General features: G+C 39.1%; 1 protein-coding gene across 1 annotated transcript in view; it reads left to right on the forward strand.

The window, feature by feature from the left end:
• The window catches only part of LOC134585806 (amine sulfotransferase-like), a 117,277-nt gene that overhangs the window by 67,851 nt on the left and 33,820 nt on the right, over positions 1–15,606 (forward strand). Inside the window, exon 3 of the mRNA XM_063441275.1 lies at positions 3,007–3,215. Within this exon, the coding sequence (XP_063297345.1) occupies positions 3,007–3,215 (209 nt within the window). The remainder of the gene's footprint in view (positions 1–3,006; positions 3,216–15,606) is intronic.

The following is a 15,606-nucleotide window of genomic DNA, read 5'->3' on the forward strand; positions in this document are numbered from 1 at the left end:
GCGGGTGGTCTAGACAGAGCGGGGAGGCAGCGCTTTGGTGGTAGGAACCAGGAAAGCCACCAAACAGACAACTCATACAAAGCAAAAAAGAAGGGTCAAACCGTGAAGACGCCAATGGAGGGCGCCGACGCGAATGTCAGCCTACAGGGTCGGAGGTCAGGAAGGAGCTTCCGGTTTGGCAAATCGTACAGGAGACCATCGGAGGTGCAGGCTGCAGCAACGATGACAGGGGAACCAGACAGCGGAAACAGCAGCGTTCCACGGATAGGTAGTATCAAGATGGCAGTCTGAATGCACTGGAAGTAGCCGCATGCAGATCGCCAGACCAATTACTGTAGGGTAGGCAAAGAGGGAGTCTCTTGTATAGGTCCCACAAGCCCCTCCCACAACACTAGGCAAAGCCTTAACGTACATGTGTATATATATATATATATATATATATATAATTTGATTCCCAATGTATTATTTTATTATTTAAGTATAATTCATTTTATTAATTATAAGAGGGGGGATCTGCCTGATGACAACCTTGTCAATCTGTCAATCACACCGATCTGAGTTATGTAATTATTGTATCATCGCCTTGGTTTTCAGGCAGTCCCCTCAGATCAGGATCGACATCATGGGTGAGTATCCGGGCTCAAGGCAAGGCCCAATCGTTAGGGCGTGCTGTGTCACCCTACGTTGTTAATGCCCTCCTTTTGTAGGACAGCATAGCATGCCCTTCTTTGGAGAGGGGTTAAGGGCAAGGGTATTGGGTGCTAGTTCTATTGGGAACGGTGTGTCACAAGTGTCTTTGTTAAAGCAGTAGTTGGAGGCAACGCAGGCAGAGGGGTTGATACCTGCCGGGGAGATGGAGACATGGACAGAGGGCAGAGCCCAGCTGGGGTAGTTGTAGCATCTGGCTTCACCCCTGGTCTCAGTAGTGGTCTTCACTGATAGACCTTCATCCCCGGTGGAGTTTCGTACCATGGAATAACATAGGTAGAGAGGAAAAATGTTATATCTAAGCCTAATTATGAGTTAAATGTTTTAATGTAGCCCATGAAGCAGCACAGCTAAGGGAAATGGGCCTTGACATTGTTAGGAGACAGGGATAGGGTGGGGGATTGGCTAGAGGAATTGGGGGTAGGGTTTCGGCTACAGGCAGGGCTGGACTGGGGACAAAATTAGGCCTGGGCCTTTTTTTTTTTTTTGTCACAGCGGCCCACTGAGAAGGGGGCAGGGCCAGATAGGGTGTGTTTTGTCATCACAAATGACAAGCACGCACCCTGTCAAAGTGAGCATGTTGGTTCAATGCTCCTCCAGGGCAGACCATGCGCAGAGCTCTGCTGAAGAGCTCTAGCATGAGAAAAAGGCCCTGTATTTGTTCTGCACAGCGCAAGCAAATTTAACAACATGCTTGTGCAGTGGTTGCTTGCAACTTGTCTCTGGTGTCTCCATAAATGGGATACCAGGAGAAAAAAGGGCATTTGCCCGGTGTGCCGGATGGCCAGTCTGGGCCTGGTACCCCTCAAAAAAATCACTTTTACTTCTAAACAATGCAAATATCTATATCTCTAAATACAAATCCTCTGTACCATACTTTTTCCTCACGGCTCAAAGATGGTAATAAACAACTTAAGGGGGACCTCTAGACCTCCCTCTATCAGGAACCTAAGTCTCCTAGTGGACAATCTCCATACTCCGGAAGTATGGATCTGCCTCCTTGGGTCAATCCTCCGAAGCTCTAGAGATAAGTGGAAGCTCTTTATGACAACAATGCAATCCTGTTAACCCTGGCAACTCAGAGGAAATCCAACAACTAATCAACACTCAAAACACATTTCATGAACCGGATTCGACTCATATATAGATGACTTACGTGAGTCTCTCTAACTAACCATTGATGACAAAATACTCCTCTCCAAAACGGAAATACACCCTGTCACGAACCTTTATGTATAAGTATAACATGACAGTTAAGTGTGTATATGTGTAGACAGGATTGTACTTGTAAAACTATTTTCGAAATCGGAAGGGCAGTAAGGACACCTTTCGCCACAACCAGACACATACTGGCTGTCTCAAAATCACATAACAGAGCAACCACCACTCTTTGTTCTTTTTATTCTTTTTAAATTTTCATTGTTATAATTTACTATTTTTGCACAGTTTAACTTTCCCTTTTGGATGGACACATGTGCTAATCACCTGTTATTATTATTATATAAGAAAATTATAAAATGTACTATAATTGACAGAAACACTCTGTGAATTTCATTGTACCCCCTATATAACCAACACTGGTTTCTCTGTATATTTTATACTTGTTGCTCTCACAAAAGAATTATCATTGTGTATGTATTGTTTAATTTATGATGAAAAAACAATAAACAAAAAAGAAACATTTAAAAAAAAAAAAACATCTGACGCCAGCACGCAGTGCACTCTGGCGTAAGACGTAACTGCTTCTCCCTTGCATCAGTCACTCCCTGGTTTGGTGAGAACTGTGCAAACCTCAAACAGCCTGGAAAGTTGCAGAGTATGCAGGAACGTCAAAAAGTTAGTATCTATTGCATTATCATTTTTAATGTATTAGATAATAATAATTTATCAATATTATTTTTAATTTATTATTATTGCATACATTTTAATTAATACTGGGTGATGAATTCAATAAAAGAATGAGTCAAATGTAGCTGAATCTGGCTTGAATTGTCCCTTTGTAAATACTTGAGTTATGCAATAATGTTATGCAAATATACCCGTCGCACTATCTTTGTTGTGTACAAAAAGTTAAGAATGCACAAATGCCTTCATGCCATACCTGCAAGGCCCCTATTTAAAGGTTTGAATAATAATGTAATACGTTTGAATTGATTTACTTCATTCTTTTCTAAACAGTATGAAATATAAGCATGAAATTATGCTGAAAAGATAATACTATAAAATGTTTTGATTTTACTGGCCATTTATTTGTCTTACTATCATGTATTATAAAATAGTATAACTTTCTTTGTATAGGAACAGTTTGGACACAACAAGTCCTGAGTCTAATTCTCAATGAAGGACACCGCAATGGAGTGGAAGCTCTTAATAACATTGACAGAGCTCCATGGATTGAATACAATTTAAATAATGTTAATTTTGATACCCGACCCGATCCTCGACTTTTTTCATCTCACCTTCCTTATCACTTAATGCCAAGGGATCTGAGGAACCGGAGAGGCAAAGTGAGTGCAGTGTTTTGCTTTTTTTCCTACAATGTTTTAACAAATACTTTTCTTTTAGCACAGACTATACTAAAAAAAAATAATCAAAATCTTTAGACAAATATTTGTATGTTAGCTACCTATGAGCTATCACCCTTTATCTTTTGAGTCTTGGTTTGGAAAGTTGACGTATTTATGATATTAGACTGTCCTCACAGGTCAGAGCAAAAGAGATAAAATTAAATAAATTAAAAAAAACACAAGGGGAAAATGCTTATCTATTTATACACGAAAAGAGAAAAAGGAGAAAGGCAATAACATATTAAGGCAAAAAAACTATGAAAAATATAAAAAAGGAAAACAATACTGAAATATCTCCCTTTCAATCTTTCAATGGGGTTCTACTGCCCCATTTTTCAGGCATGCTTTACATGTTCCCCTACTTCATTTTAGTCTATATTTTTCTTTCAAGCTTTTTTACTTTTGTAAGTTTTTCTTTTTGTCTTGCATGAACTTACCCAGTGCTTTCTTTTGTCTTTTTAAAACCAAACATACAATAATGAAAGTAAAAAATGGTAAACCATACAATCTTCATTTGGAGAACAACAATGGAAAATAAACTCTGTCCACTATATTATCCAGTGACACTTGGATTTCATTAAAAAAAAGTGCTATTTAGTGCTGATTTAACCTAGCGACTATCTCAATTTCGTAGTCTGGGTTTCCTTATAACTCTTTATATTTTATTATTTGTTTATTTTTTATGTTTATTTGTATCTTGGTATTTATATGTTTCTTTGTTACCAGTGTCTGTCCTGCATATTTTGCATCTTTATTGGGAAATATTTACTGTATCATATGTATTTATTTAAATTCTTTATTTTTATTGTGCTTAGAATAACAAAACACGCTTGCATTGCCACAATAGCAAGTACAGGCTGAAGGAATAAACAAGGATATCAATAATCATGGCAATCAGTATCAGCAATTTTTTTTTAAACCAGAGGGGTCAGGCTAGGCAAAACAATCTGTAACTTTACAAGGCAAATATTGGTAGCTTAGACTTTCAGTTTGTGAGAGTTGTGTTGCATATTAATTAATTTAACAGTGTTTAAACTAGACTGTGGGCGTCACAGATTATGCACATGAAGCAAGAAGAAGAGGAAACAGACGTAAGGGTTAAACATGCAAGTTGCCAGACAGACAGGTATATATTCGTTATGTTAGAGGGTGGCAGGCTAATTAGGGTCATGGCCTATGCGTACTGCAATGCATAGTACAAGTGTGGGATGAATATTATGAGTGCTAGACAAGTTAAGTGGGTAAGCGGTGAGTGTTGCTTTAAAGTCCTCTGTCGAGGGAAAGTCTCTGTTCAAGAGGTGTCTACATGGTAAAGATAGCGTCCATTGTATGGGAGGCTGTAGACTCATACCTCTGTGTTACCTGGTCTGGGAGTGCTCGGTCAGCCGATTCCCAGTGCACTGAAGGGTGCTGGGATCGTTTGAAAGACCTGTCTCAGGGGTAGTGCGAGGGACATGTGTTGGGAGGCCGCCCTCCAGCCCCAGGTTATTGGGAAGGCCAGCACCCGTATGCCACAGACTCGGTGACTCCTTGAGGCCGGGTCTACCCCATTGTGGGCGTCCTGGAAAACCCGGGTGTTCTGCCGCCGCCCATGGCGGTCGGGCTTCCGGCGTTGTGGTCGGTGCCTTGGAGTGATTCTCCGTTTGGCTTTTGGCCTAGGATGGCTGCCGGTATGAGGGTCGGTTGCGTTTCCGTATGGTATGCCTGTACGCGGCCCCCTCTCTCCCGACGTCCCCCGCCTATCCACCTGGTCCGCACAGGTAGGGTGTTTCATCTTGTTGCGTTGCTCTAGGCTGTCCCACCAGCGCTGCAAGAGCTTGTCTAGGCGCACAGTATAGTGCTCCATTGAGGTGAGCTGCACACTAGTAGCTTGTGGCAATATGGGCCCGTCCGCCATCTTGCTTCTGCTGCCGCCCGAGATGCTCGGTCGAGTTGGAGCCGCCAAGAGTGACTGTGCTTCACGCTGCGGGTCGGCGGAGACCGGGATGACCCCCACCGGTCCATAGGGGGGGAACGGGGGTGCATGCTTGGTCGTGTTGCGGCTATCAAACGCAGGGGAGCGGCCGCCCCCCCCGCGCCAGCCGCGTGAGTAGGCCGCAGAGGCCGATACGGAGATTCTGACTGGGTGTGCTGCATGAGTGGTGTCTCCAGGTAGGTCCCGGTTCTGAGTGCCAAGTCAGGAGCAATGTTGGTCTCTTCTACGGTCAAATAAGTAGTTTTCCAGCTTTGTTTGGTCGTTTAGTGCGGGAGCCCCGAGGAGACACGTCCGCTCAGTTCTGCAGTCAGACCCCGCCCCCCGTATCATATGTATTTAATATGAACCTATTCTTCATTATTGCTCTAGTCTCATAGGTTCTCCACTTGATCGGTTATATTTATACTGCATATTTTTTTTTTTCATTTTGCATGAATACACTATTTTTGTAGTAGAACGGTTAAATCAAGAAATTTTTCTTGATTTAACCATTCTCACGTGTGGATAAGGCATCCAAGTGCTTCATCCATATAACTGATTTCTGTGGGAATGTTAGAACCCAATTACCTTCCCTAGATAAAAGGTAAACCTGTCCGATCACTTGAACATTCATCTGATTGACTGGACACGTAAAAGTGCCTTACTATTGGATACAAAGACATTTTATCTGAAAGATTAAAGTAATTCCTGTTGTCTCTTTACAGAAAATAGAACTATCGAAGAATATTATCATTTAAATCTTTACTAATGGATAAATAAAGCAGAAATTCTTTATTTCTCCCCATCCATTGGATTCCCATTCCTAGTGAAATTTAGACATATGGTCTAAATGTCTAGATATAGGTTCTAATAACTAATTGCTATAACTTTTTAGTTTCTACGGATGTGGATACTATAGGTTACATGCAAAAATGGGAAAGAGATTTAGATAATCAAATACCGCAGGAAAGTTGGTATAAGGCCTTAAAAATTACGAAACAAGCTTCTGGAAGCTTATCACATTGGGAGGCATTCAGCAAATTAAATATGAGATGGTATATGGTACCCTGCAGATCAGCTCAACTATATCCAGGAACAACAGCTTGTTGGAGATGCCACAAGAGTATAGGCGACTTGTTGCATATTTTTTGGGAGTGCCCATTGATCATACCACTTTGGCAGGAAGTGGAATCCTTTTTTAAAATGGGATTAAAGGTAGATAATAAGTGGCAACCAGAAAGCTATCTGTTTCACATGTTCCAGACAACACCTCAGGAGGAAGTATTGACAATAATGATACAATGTTTATTAGCAACTAAAATAGCTATAGCTTATAGGTGGAAACAAACTCAGCCACCTTTGTTCAAAGAGGTTATGGTACGCTTAGATTCTTCAAGTTGCTATGAGAGAATGGCAAGTCGTTTGGCAGGAGTGGAAGGAAAATTTATATTTTTTTGGCAAAAATGGTTTAATGTTAGGAATATGTATATATAGGAGTTAGGTTGAGTTAAGAAGTTGGTAGAGAAATTAAATTAATTTCATTTAAATAAAATAATTTAGTAGTTAGAGGCAATTAGAGGCTTTATATATTGGTTTATGCAATTTATAAAAGTATACATTAGAGTAGCAGAGTACTAGATAAGTGTAAAAAAATTAAAATATGATAGCATTTATTTATTTTTTCGCAAGTATGGTTAATGGATATAATAGAGATTAGGTTTATACACCACCAAATAATGTTGGTTAGTGATGTGATATGATTTTATGTTTTGTTATAATAAAAAAAATGAGATATAGGTTCCAATCAGTTTCCCCAAGTTTCTCTTATAGCAGGCTCTTTCCTCAAATTGTTTATCTCACTTTCAAGGTGAATACTTCAAGTGTTTAGATCCCATGCTAACCTTTTATTTTCTATGTTTTAAAAACATGCTCAATTTTGCAATATAGGAGATTAAAAACGTTATCACAATCAAAGTATGAACAACTGAAATCACATCTTAATGCAAAACTTTCCTCCTACCAATCTCTAACTGTGCATACCATAGGCACCACATTACAGAATTAGCCACTGTCCTGTGGTCCAACATCTATACAGGGAGTGCAGAATTATTAGGCAAATGAGTATTTTGACCACATCATCCTCTTTATGCATGTTGTCTTACTCCAAGCTGTATAGGCTCGAAAGCCTACTACCAATTAACCCCTTAAGGACACAACTTCTGAAATAAAAGAGAATCATGACGGAATATTTCCGTCACGTGTCCTTAAGGGGTTAAGCATATTAGGTGATGTGCATCTCTGTAATGAGAAGGGGTGTGGTCTAATGACATCAACACCCTATATCAGGTGTGCATAATTATTAGGCAACTTCCTTTCCTTTGGCAAAATGGGTCAAAAGAAGGACTTGACAGGCTCAGAATAGTCAAAAATAGTGAGATATCTTGCAGAGGGATGCAGCACTCTTAAAATTGCAAAGCTTCTGAAGCGTGATCATCGAACAATCAAGCGTTTCATTCAAAATAGTCAACAGGGTCGCAAGAAGCGTGTGGAAAAACCAAGGCACAAAATAACTGCCCATGAACTGAGAAAAGTCAAGCGTGCAGCTGCCAAGATGCCACTTGCCACCAGTTTGGCCATATTTCAGAGCTGCAACATCACTGGAGTGCCCAAAAGCACAAGGTGTGCAATACTCAGAGACATGGCCAAGGTAAGAAAGGCTGAAAGACGACCACCACTGAACAAGACACACAAGCTGAAACGTCAAGACTGGGCCAAGAAATATCTCAAGACTGATTTTTCTAAGGTTTTATGAACTGATGAAATGAGAGTGAGTCTTGATGGGCCAGATGGATGGGCCCGTGGCTGGATTGGTAAAGGGCAGAGAGCTCCAGTCCGACTCAGACGCCAGCAAGGTGGAGGTGGAGTACTGGTTTGGGCTGGTATCATCAAAGATGAGCTTGTGGGGCCTTTTCAGGTTGAGGATGGAGTCAAGCTCAACTCCCAGTCCTACTGCCAGTTTCTGGAAGACACCTTCTTCAAGCAGTGGTACAGGAAGAAGTCTGCATCCTTCAAGAAAAACATGATTTTCATGCAGGACAATGCTCCATCACACGCGTCCAAGTACTCCACAGCGTGGCTGGCAAGAAAGGGTATAAAAGAAGAAAATCTAATGACATGGCCTCCTTGTTCACCTGATCTGAACCCCATTGAGAACCTGTGGTCCATCATCAAATGTGAGATTTACAAGGAGGGAAAACAGTACACCTCTCTGAACAGTGTCTGGGAGGCTGTGGTTGCTTCTGCACGCAATGTTGATGGTGAACAGATCAAAACACTGACAGAATCCATGGATGGCAGGCTTTTGAGTGTCCTTGCAAAGAAAGGTGGCTATATTGGTCACTGATTTGTTTTTGTTTTGTTTTTCAATGTCAGAAATGTATATTTGTGAATGTTGAGATGTTATATTGGTTTCACTGGTAAAAATAAATAATTGAAATGGGTATATATTTGTTTTTTGTTAAGTTGCCTAATAATTATGCACAGTAATAGTCACCTGCACACACAGATATCCCCCTAAAATAGCTAAAACTAAAAACAAACTAAAAACTACTTCCAAAAATATTCAGCTTTGATATTAATGAGTTTTTTGGGTTCATTGAAAACATGGTTGTTGTTCAATAATAAAATTAATCCTCAAAAATACAACTTGCCTAATAATTCTGCACTCCCTGTATTAGTATGTTCTACCTTCTTATTTTTATTATGAAACACCTTGAAGAAGTAAATAATAATAATCTTTGAGACAAACAATCTTGTCATTCATACATGCATTTCTTTCCAGTGCTGGATTAAGACCCTAGTTGACCTGATGCTGATGACCATGATGGGCTAAATGACAGAATGTTATAGAATGAGTACAATAAAAATGCCATACCGTCCAATTGTTATGAATCGGGTTGAACTGTCTCAATTTAGGATCTGTGTCCTTTCAACTTGGGTTATTTCCTGATTATTTCCTTGTGTGCAGGTAGTGGCTAATGTGTGGTGCCCACTAATATCACCAAACCGTACCACCCACCCCGCCCCCGCCTTTTCCCTTCCCCAATTAAGACAAGAAACATAAATGTGATATAAAACAGGCCACAGCTTTATTTATATATATAATTAATTAAAACCAATTCAAATCATGTATAAAAGGAACGTATATATTTAACTCAACAACCCGTCCTTGCCAACCGAACCTTAATAACCTTTGGAGTACCTCTTTCCAGGGCACCTGCCCTCCCCCCTCGTCCAAGCTAATTGGCCTTCACCTTGGCCCACCAATTCCCCATGCCAACCCCTGGCCGCCTTTCCTGGCGCGGAGGGCACGCCCGAATACCAAACCATTGCCCGAGGTTAGGGGAGGGACCAGACCCAGCATTCCTTCGTCCAGTGTACACCTTTCCCAACAGGTTCGGCAAGGACCATACCCGCCAGCTGTGACAAGAAAAAACCATTAGTAAGACGGAATAGGATAACAAAGTAACAACAAAGGGAGGGAGATGTTACCACACCGTTAAATCTAAGATGGCTGAGGTAAGGGAGACAAAATGACCGCTATATAAATGACCACACCCAACCCTTACTCTAATTGACACACCCACTTATGACACCTACACACCCACCACACCCACACATGCCTCCTATCCGGCTAGCTTTCAGCCCGCCTCCTCTGGGCCTGAATAACCAACCATAGAAAAATCCCATATCTCCCAACTTTTGTTCCCCGTAAATCAGTATGTGCAGTGGCATGAGCGCCTCAATCTGTGGGCAACCTGGTTTTAGCTTTGTATTTACTTAAGGTTATCAGGGAACCTTGAAACAACAATTAAATGTATTTAATCTATATACACTTTGTATCTTAATATACAAATTGTATATAATATTCGATATGCTAGTCGATTAGGTTTTAAAAAAATACTTTAAGCCATTGTGGTATGTAATAAAATACTTTATTCCTAAATAATATTATCATAATACATTATGCAGTCATAACTGTGTGAGTAATGTATAACAATAAATATTAAGCTACTAAAACACTGAAGCATTGTCAAACAGCAGTCCTTTAGGTACAGTTACTCCTTGATGTATATAGGTCGGCGGTCTCTGGTTCCTGGCACATTCACAGCTCTAGATGGAATCTGCTGGTTAGATACACATATAATACTAGAAAGCTGTTTGCTCTTTTCAGGCTTCCATGAAAGTGGAAAAAAGCCTGCACAGCTCCTGAGTCAATGTCCTTGTGTAGAAGTCCAACATATGTGGCTTTCTTTATTTGAGCAGGAGAGCGCAATTGTAGTAAATGTAAAATATAAAATTAAATAATGATATATTCAAGCAGCTAAACACAAAATAAAATGCCTTAAAAAAATCTTACCTAAATAACATTCAAAAACAAAGTGTCAGCGCTATATATGAAAGCCTTACATTTGGGCAATCTATAAAAGTGTGGAAAATCAACAACTTTTCTCTGTGGGTAAATGGTATATATAAAAAACACCTATATAGCACAATAAGTTGGATCATACACACAAGAAGTATTAAGACTTGCACAAGAGTCCAAAAGTTCTGAGTGGAAATCTTTGGAGGGTTAATCTTATGTTGCAGTAGAAAATGTAGCATCCATGGATACACTGAAGTTATATGTAGATTGTACCTTAAAAGGATACAGTAAAGCTTTGCATAGTGTAAAACTGCTTTTAACCCCTTAACACCGCAGCCAAATGTACAAGTTGTGAACAGAACAAAACGTAAACAAAACCTGGCATTTGCGCTATATGTCTGTCCAACCGTAATTCACCTCTTTCATATGAAATGCATCCCCCCTTATTATATATCATTTTATTCAGGGGAAACAGGGCTTTCATTTAACATCAAATATTTAGGTATTAAACATAATTTTATATAAAAAATATATTAAAAAAATGGGAGAAAAAAAGATTTTTTTAATTTTTTTTAGTTCTATGTGACATTTTAACTGTGGATGTCAAAATACTGTTTGCTTTTACTGCAATACAATACACATATTTGTATTCAGCGATGTCTCACGTGTAAAACAGTACCCCCTATGTACAGGTTTTATGGTGTTTTGGGAAGTTACAGGGTCAAATATAGCGTGTTACATTTGAAATTGAAATTCGCCAGATTGGTTACGTTGCCTTTGAGACTGTATAGTAGCCCAGGAATTAAATTTACACCCATAATGGCATACCATTTGCAATAGTAGACAACCCAAGGTATTGCAAATGGGGTATGTCCAGTCTTTTTTAGTAGCCATTTGGTCACAAACACTGGCCAAAGTTAGCGTTAGTATTTGTTTGTGTGTGAAAAATGCAAAAAACGCCAATTTTGGCCAGTGTTTGTGACTAAGTGGCTACTAAAAAAGTCTGGACAAACCCCATTTGCAATACCTTGGGTTGTCTACTATTGCAAATGGTATGCCATCATAGGGGTAATTTTCATTCTTGGGCTACCATAGGGTCACAAAGGCAACGTAAGCAATCTGGCGAATTTTAATGTGAAAAAAATGAAACACAAGCCTTATATTTGACGCTGTAACTTTTGAAAACACCATAAAACCTGTACATGTGGGGTACTGTTGTACTCGGGAGACTTCGCTCAACACAAATATTTGTATTTCAAAACAGTAAAAAGTATTGCAGCAATAATATCGTCCGTGTAAGTGCTGTTTGTGCGTGAAAAATGCAGAAAACGTCACTTTTACTGGCGATATAATCGTTGTAATACATTTTACTGTTTTGAAACACTAATATTTGTGTTCAGCAAAGTCTCCCGAGTAAAACAGTACCCCCCATGTACAGGTTTTATGGTGTCTTGGAAAGTTATAGGGTTAAATATAGTGCTAGCAAATTAAATTCCCTATACTTTCGGCATGGGTTGTCAGGCAGGTCCCGCTAATTGTAATTAATTAGGATACCTAATTATGTAAAATTATTACATAAATATATGTGTAGAATTAATATATGTATATATATACATATGTGTATATATACGTATATATATATATAATTTTTTTTAAATATTTTTATTTATATATAGGTATATATAGTGATATATACGTATATATTTATGTATATAGATATATATAGTATGATATATATTATTTTGTTCTATGTGTATTTTGATATAAATATATATATATTATTATCACAATACAGTTAGAACGAAATAACACATCTATATATTTTTTAATTATTTATTTTTAAATATTTTTTTAATTTTATTTTTTTACGTATTTACATATATATTTTTTTATATTATATATAAATATATATATAACAATAATTATATATATATTTAATCAGTATCAGTCTACGTGTAATTTGATATTAATATATATATATATATATTTATTAATATTTAAATACACGTCGTGTATGTGTAAATGTGTGTGTGTGTGTGTGTGTATATATATATACTTAGATCATATATATATAATATATATGATCTAAGTATATTTTATTTGTAACTGTAATTTTTTTTATTTATTTTTTGAACTAATATTTTTTTTTTTTTTACAGGACAGGGGGCAGAGACAGTGTCAGACAGTGATTTCACATCACTGGCTGACACACAGGATCAGTGATCACAGTGACTGCCTGTCACTGTGATCACCTCCTGCAGATTGGGTAATTGACCACAGGGGGGAGTGCCTGGGTGGTACAAGCACTCCCCCCTTCCAATCTGCAGGGGGATCACTGTGCCAGTTACATGTGTCAGCCAATAGGCTGACACATGTAACACTGATCGCAGTGACAGGCTGTCACTGCGATCAGAGTGCTTTGAGATCGCAGTGACAGCCTGTCACTGCGATCAGACTTAGCAGATCGCGGTCACTGACCCCAGGGGGACTGCCTGGGGGGCCAGGTAAGTCCCCCGACCGCGATCTGCACAACGGGAAAGCCGCCGGCCGCATGTGTCAGCCGATTTGAAATCGGCTGACACATGCTGAATACTGGTCGCAGTGACAGCCTGTCACTGCGATCAGAGACTGCAGATCGCGGTCACCGGCCACAGGGGGGGTTGCCCGGGGGGCCAGGCATCCCCCCCGACCGCGATCTGCAGCGGGAGAATACCGCCGGCCACGTGGGCGGCAATAAAAGCGAGGACGTACTATTACGCCCGCCGGCGTTTAGAGACGGTTTCTGCGTGGCGTAATAGTACGTCCTCCGGACTTAAAGGGTTAATAGTAAAAAAGATTCCCTTCCCTCAAATATAAACTCTTACATTAGCAAGTGGTGATACTTGTCTCCAAGATTTCACAAACACATTTTCAGAATCAGAGGCTGAGCAGCCGTTTACCGTCCACTGGTCAATCCCTGTTTGACTGCTGGAATAGTTTGCTTCTATTGCCAGCTACAAGATTATTTTCGATAAATCTGTTACCCTTTCAATTCACGTTCCCCATGAAATATGCAAGCAACTTTCTCATGTCTGTCGTGTGCAGTTTACATATAATTGTATTTCATATTGGGCATTAAGATCACAGCCTCAGCCTATACTTTATATGCTGCCATCTTATGTTCAGCTGCCTTAAACAGGACTTAGAGTCTTGAACCAAATATGTGATCTCTTTGGTGAGCAGAATGCCCAGCATTAAGATGAATCTCATCTTTTTCAGGCACTACCTATCCCCTGAACTTCAACTAACATAATTGTAATATTGTCCTAACCTCAATAAATGGTTTTGTGAAGCAGGGTCGTAGGCTAAGGTCCTTTACAGATCTATTAATTATGGGGTGTTTGGAATCTCGTTCTTTGTTTGAAGAAGTCATATGACAAAAGTTTAATTTTATTATTTTGCCTTCCTTCTTCTGTGAAAAAGTGTTAGTTCAACCTCGGAAGCGACATATGATAACAGATTGGACATATGGGTGCCTGCTGCAAAATACTCAGTTAAAGTTACCCTCCAAGAGTAAGGGATAACAACGATGCCAAGGTGGTATATCACATATGTCTCACTGTGTCACATGGGTCACTCCCTATCTGAATTATGTTGGAGATTATGTGGTGAGAAGGGCACATGCATTCACATGTGATGGACTTGCTCCAATCTCACCGTATTTGGGCTAGTGTCATCAATCGTGTGAGAGTGCATTAAATCCCATGAATACAAATGATTCATTAAGATAACGTTCACTGCATGGACAGTTTTGGCAGAGTGCTGATTACACATAACACCCCTAGCTTGACAAAAGTTATTCTTAAGATAAAGAATATGAGGATGGATAAGCCAACTGCTATATTACTACACACACCCCTTCCTTTTACAATGTGTGGACCCCATGGTTTGAATATGCAACTTAATTTTGTATTTAATGTTTGGTTTTAAGCTATCCATAACCTCCCCCTCCCCCCCCCTTCTTCTGCTTCACTATCTTTCTTCATATATTTTACTTTTCTCTCTTTTCTTTTGTTTTCATATTACTCAGAAGGGCTCACTTCTCTCTATCCTCCTTTTACTGAAACAAGACTTCACAACACTTTGTTACTATTTGAACTTTACCAGGCATATGCAATTTTATATGCTCCCTATTTCATGTGTATTCTGCGAACGTTGTTGTTTATTATTGTTCAGTTCATTGTTATTGTAGTGTGAGACATCTACATTTTGCACTTGTTTTTATACTGTATGTAATTGTTGAGCAATGTCTTCATGTAACACTGTCTGTTATACCTGCTGCATCTTTTGCATTGCCTCTTTTCAAAATAAGATTGTTTTAATTTATTTTTTTTTAAATGGGCTCAAGCCACTGAGCCACTTCAAAAGTCCAGGTGTATAGAATATTATACAGGTAGATATTTTTCATATTTTGCAAATGGAAAATGGTTTCCCTCATAGAACAACAATAGTAATACAACAAATTCAAAGTATATAAGGCAAATCCAGCAATGAAATGAGGAAGAATCTTCTCTAGGCAGAGTTATAGTTGTGCTATATTTTCCCTTTTTAATAATGCATGCCTGTGGAACCCTTTGACATAGTGTACCAACATCCCTGATTTTTTTTTTTTAGCACAAACCTTTTAATAAGTTGTTTTTTTATTATCATTTTCAAATATTTTGCTCATAATACTCCTGAAGCTTTCGCTTTAAAAAGGCAATGTCTTTATCTTTGTACTCTTTGTGGTTTTGCTCAAAATGATGACGTAATTTAAATTTAGCAGGTGCTAACGAACTGTTTGGCAATATTTTAATGCAAAGTATGCATTGTGCTTGAAGTATATTTTTATTTCTGGCACTTGTGAATCCAAAATTCAAGTAGCTGTCGTCATAGTTTATTTTCTTTGTTTGAGAAGAAGATAGGGTAGCATT

The sequence above is a fragment of the Pelobates fuscus genome, chromosome 2, assembly GCF_036172605.1.
Source record: "Pelobates fuscus isolate aPelFus1 chromosome 2, aPelFus1.pri, whole genome shotgun sequence".
NCBI classification, from domain to species: domain Eukaryota; kingdom Metazoa; phylum Chordata; class Amphibia; order Anura; family Pelobatidae; genus Pelobates; species Pelobates fuscus.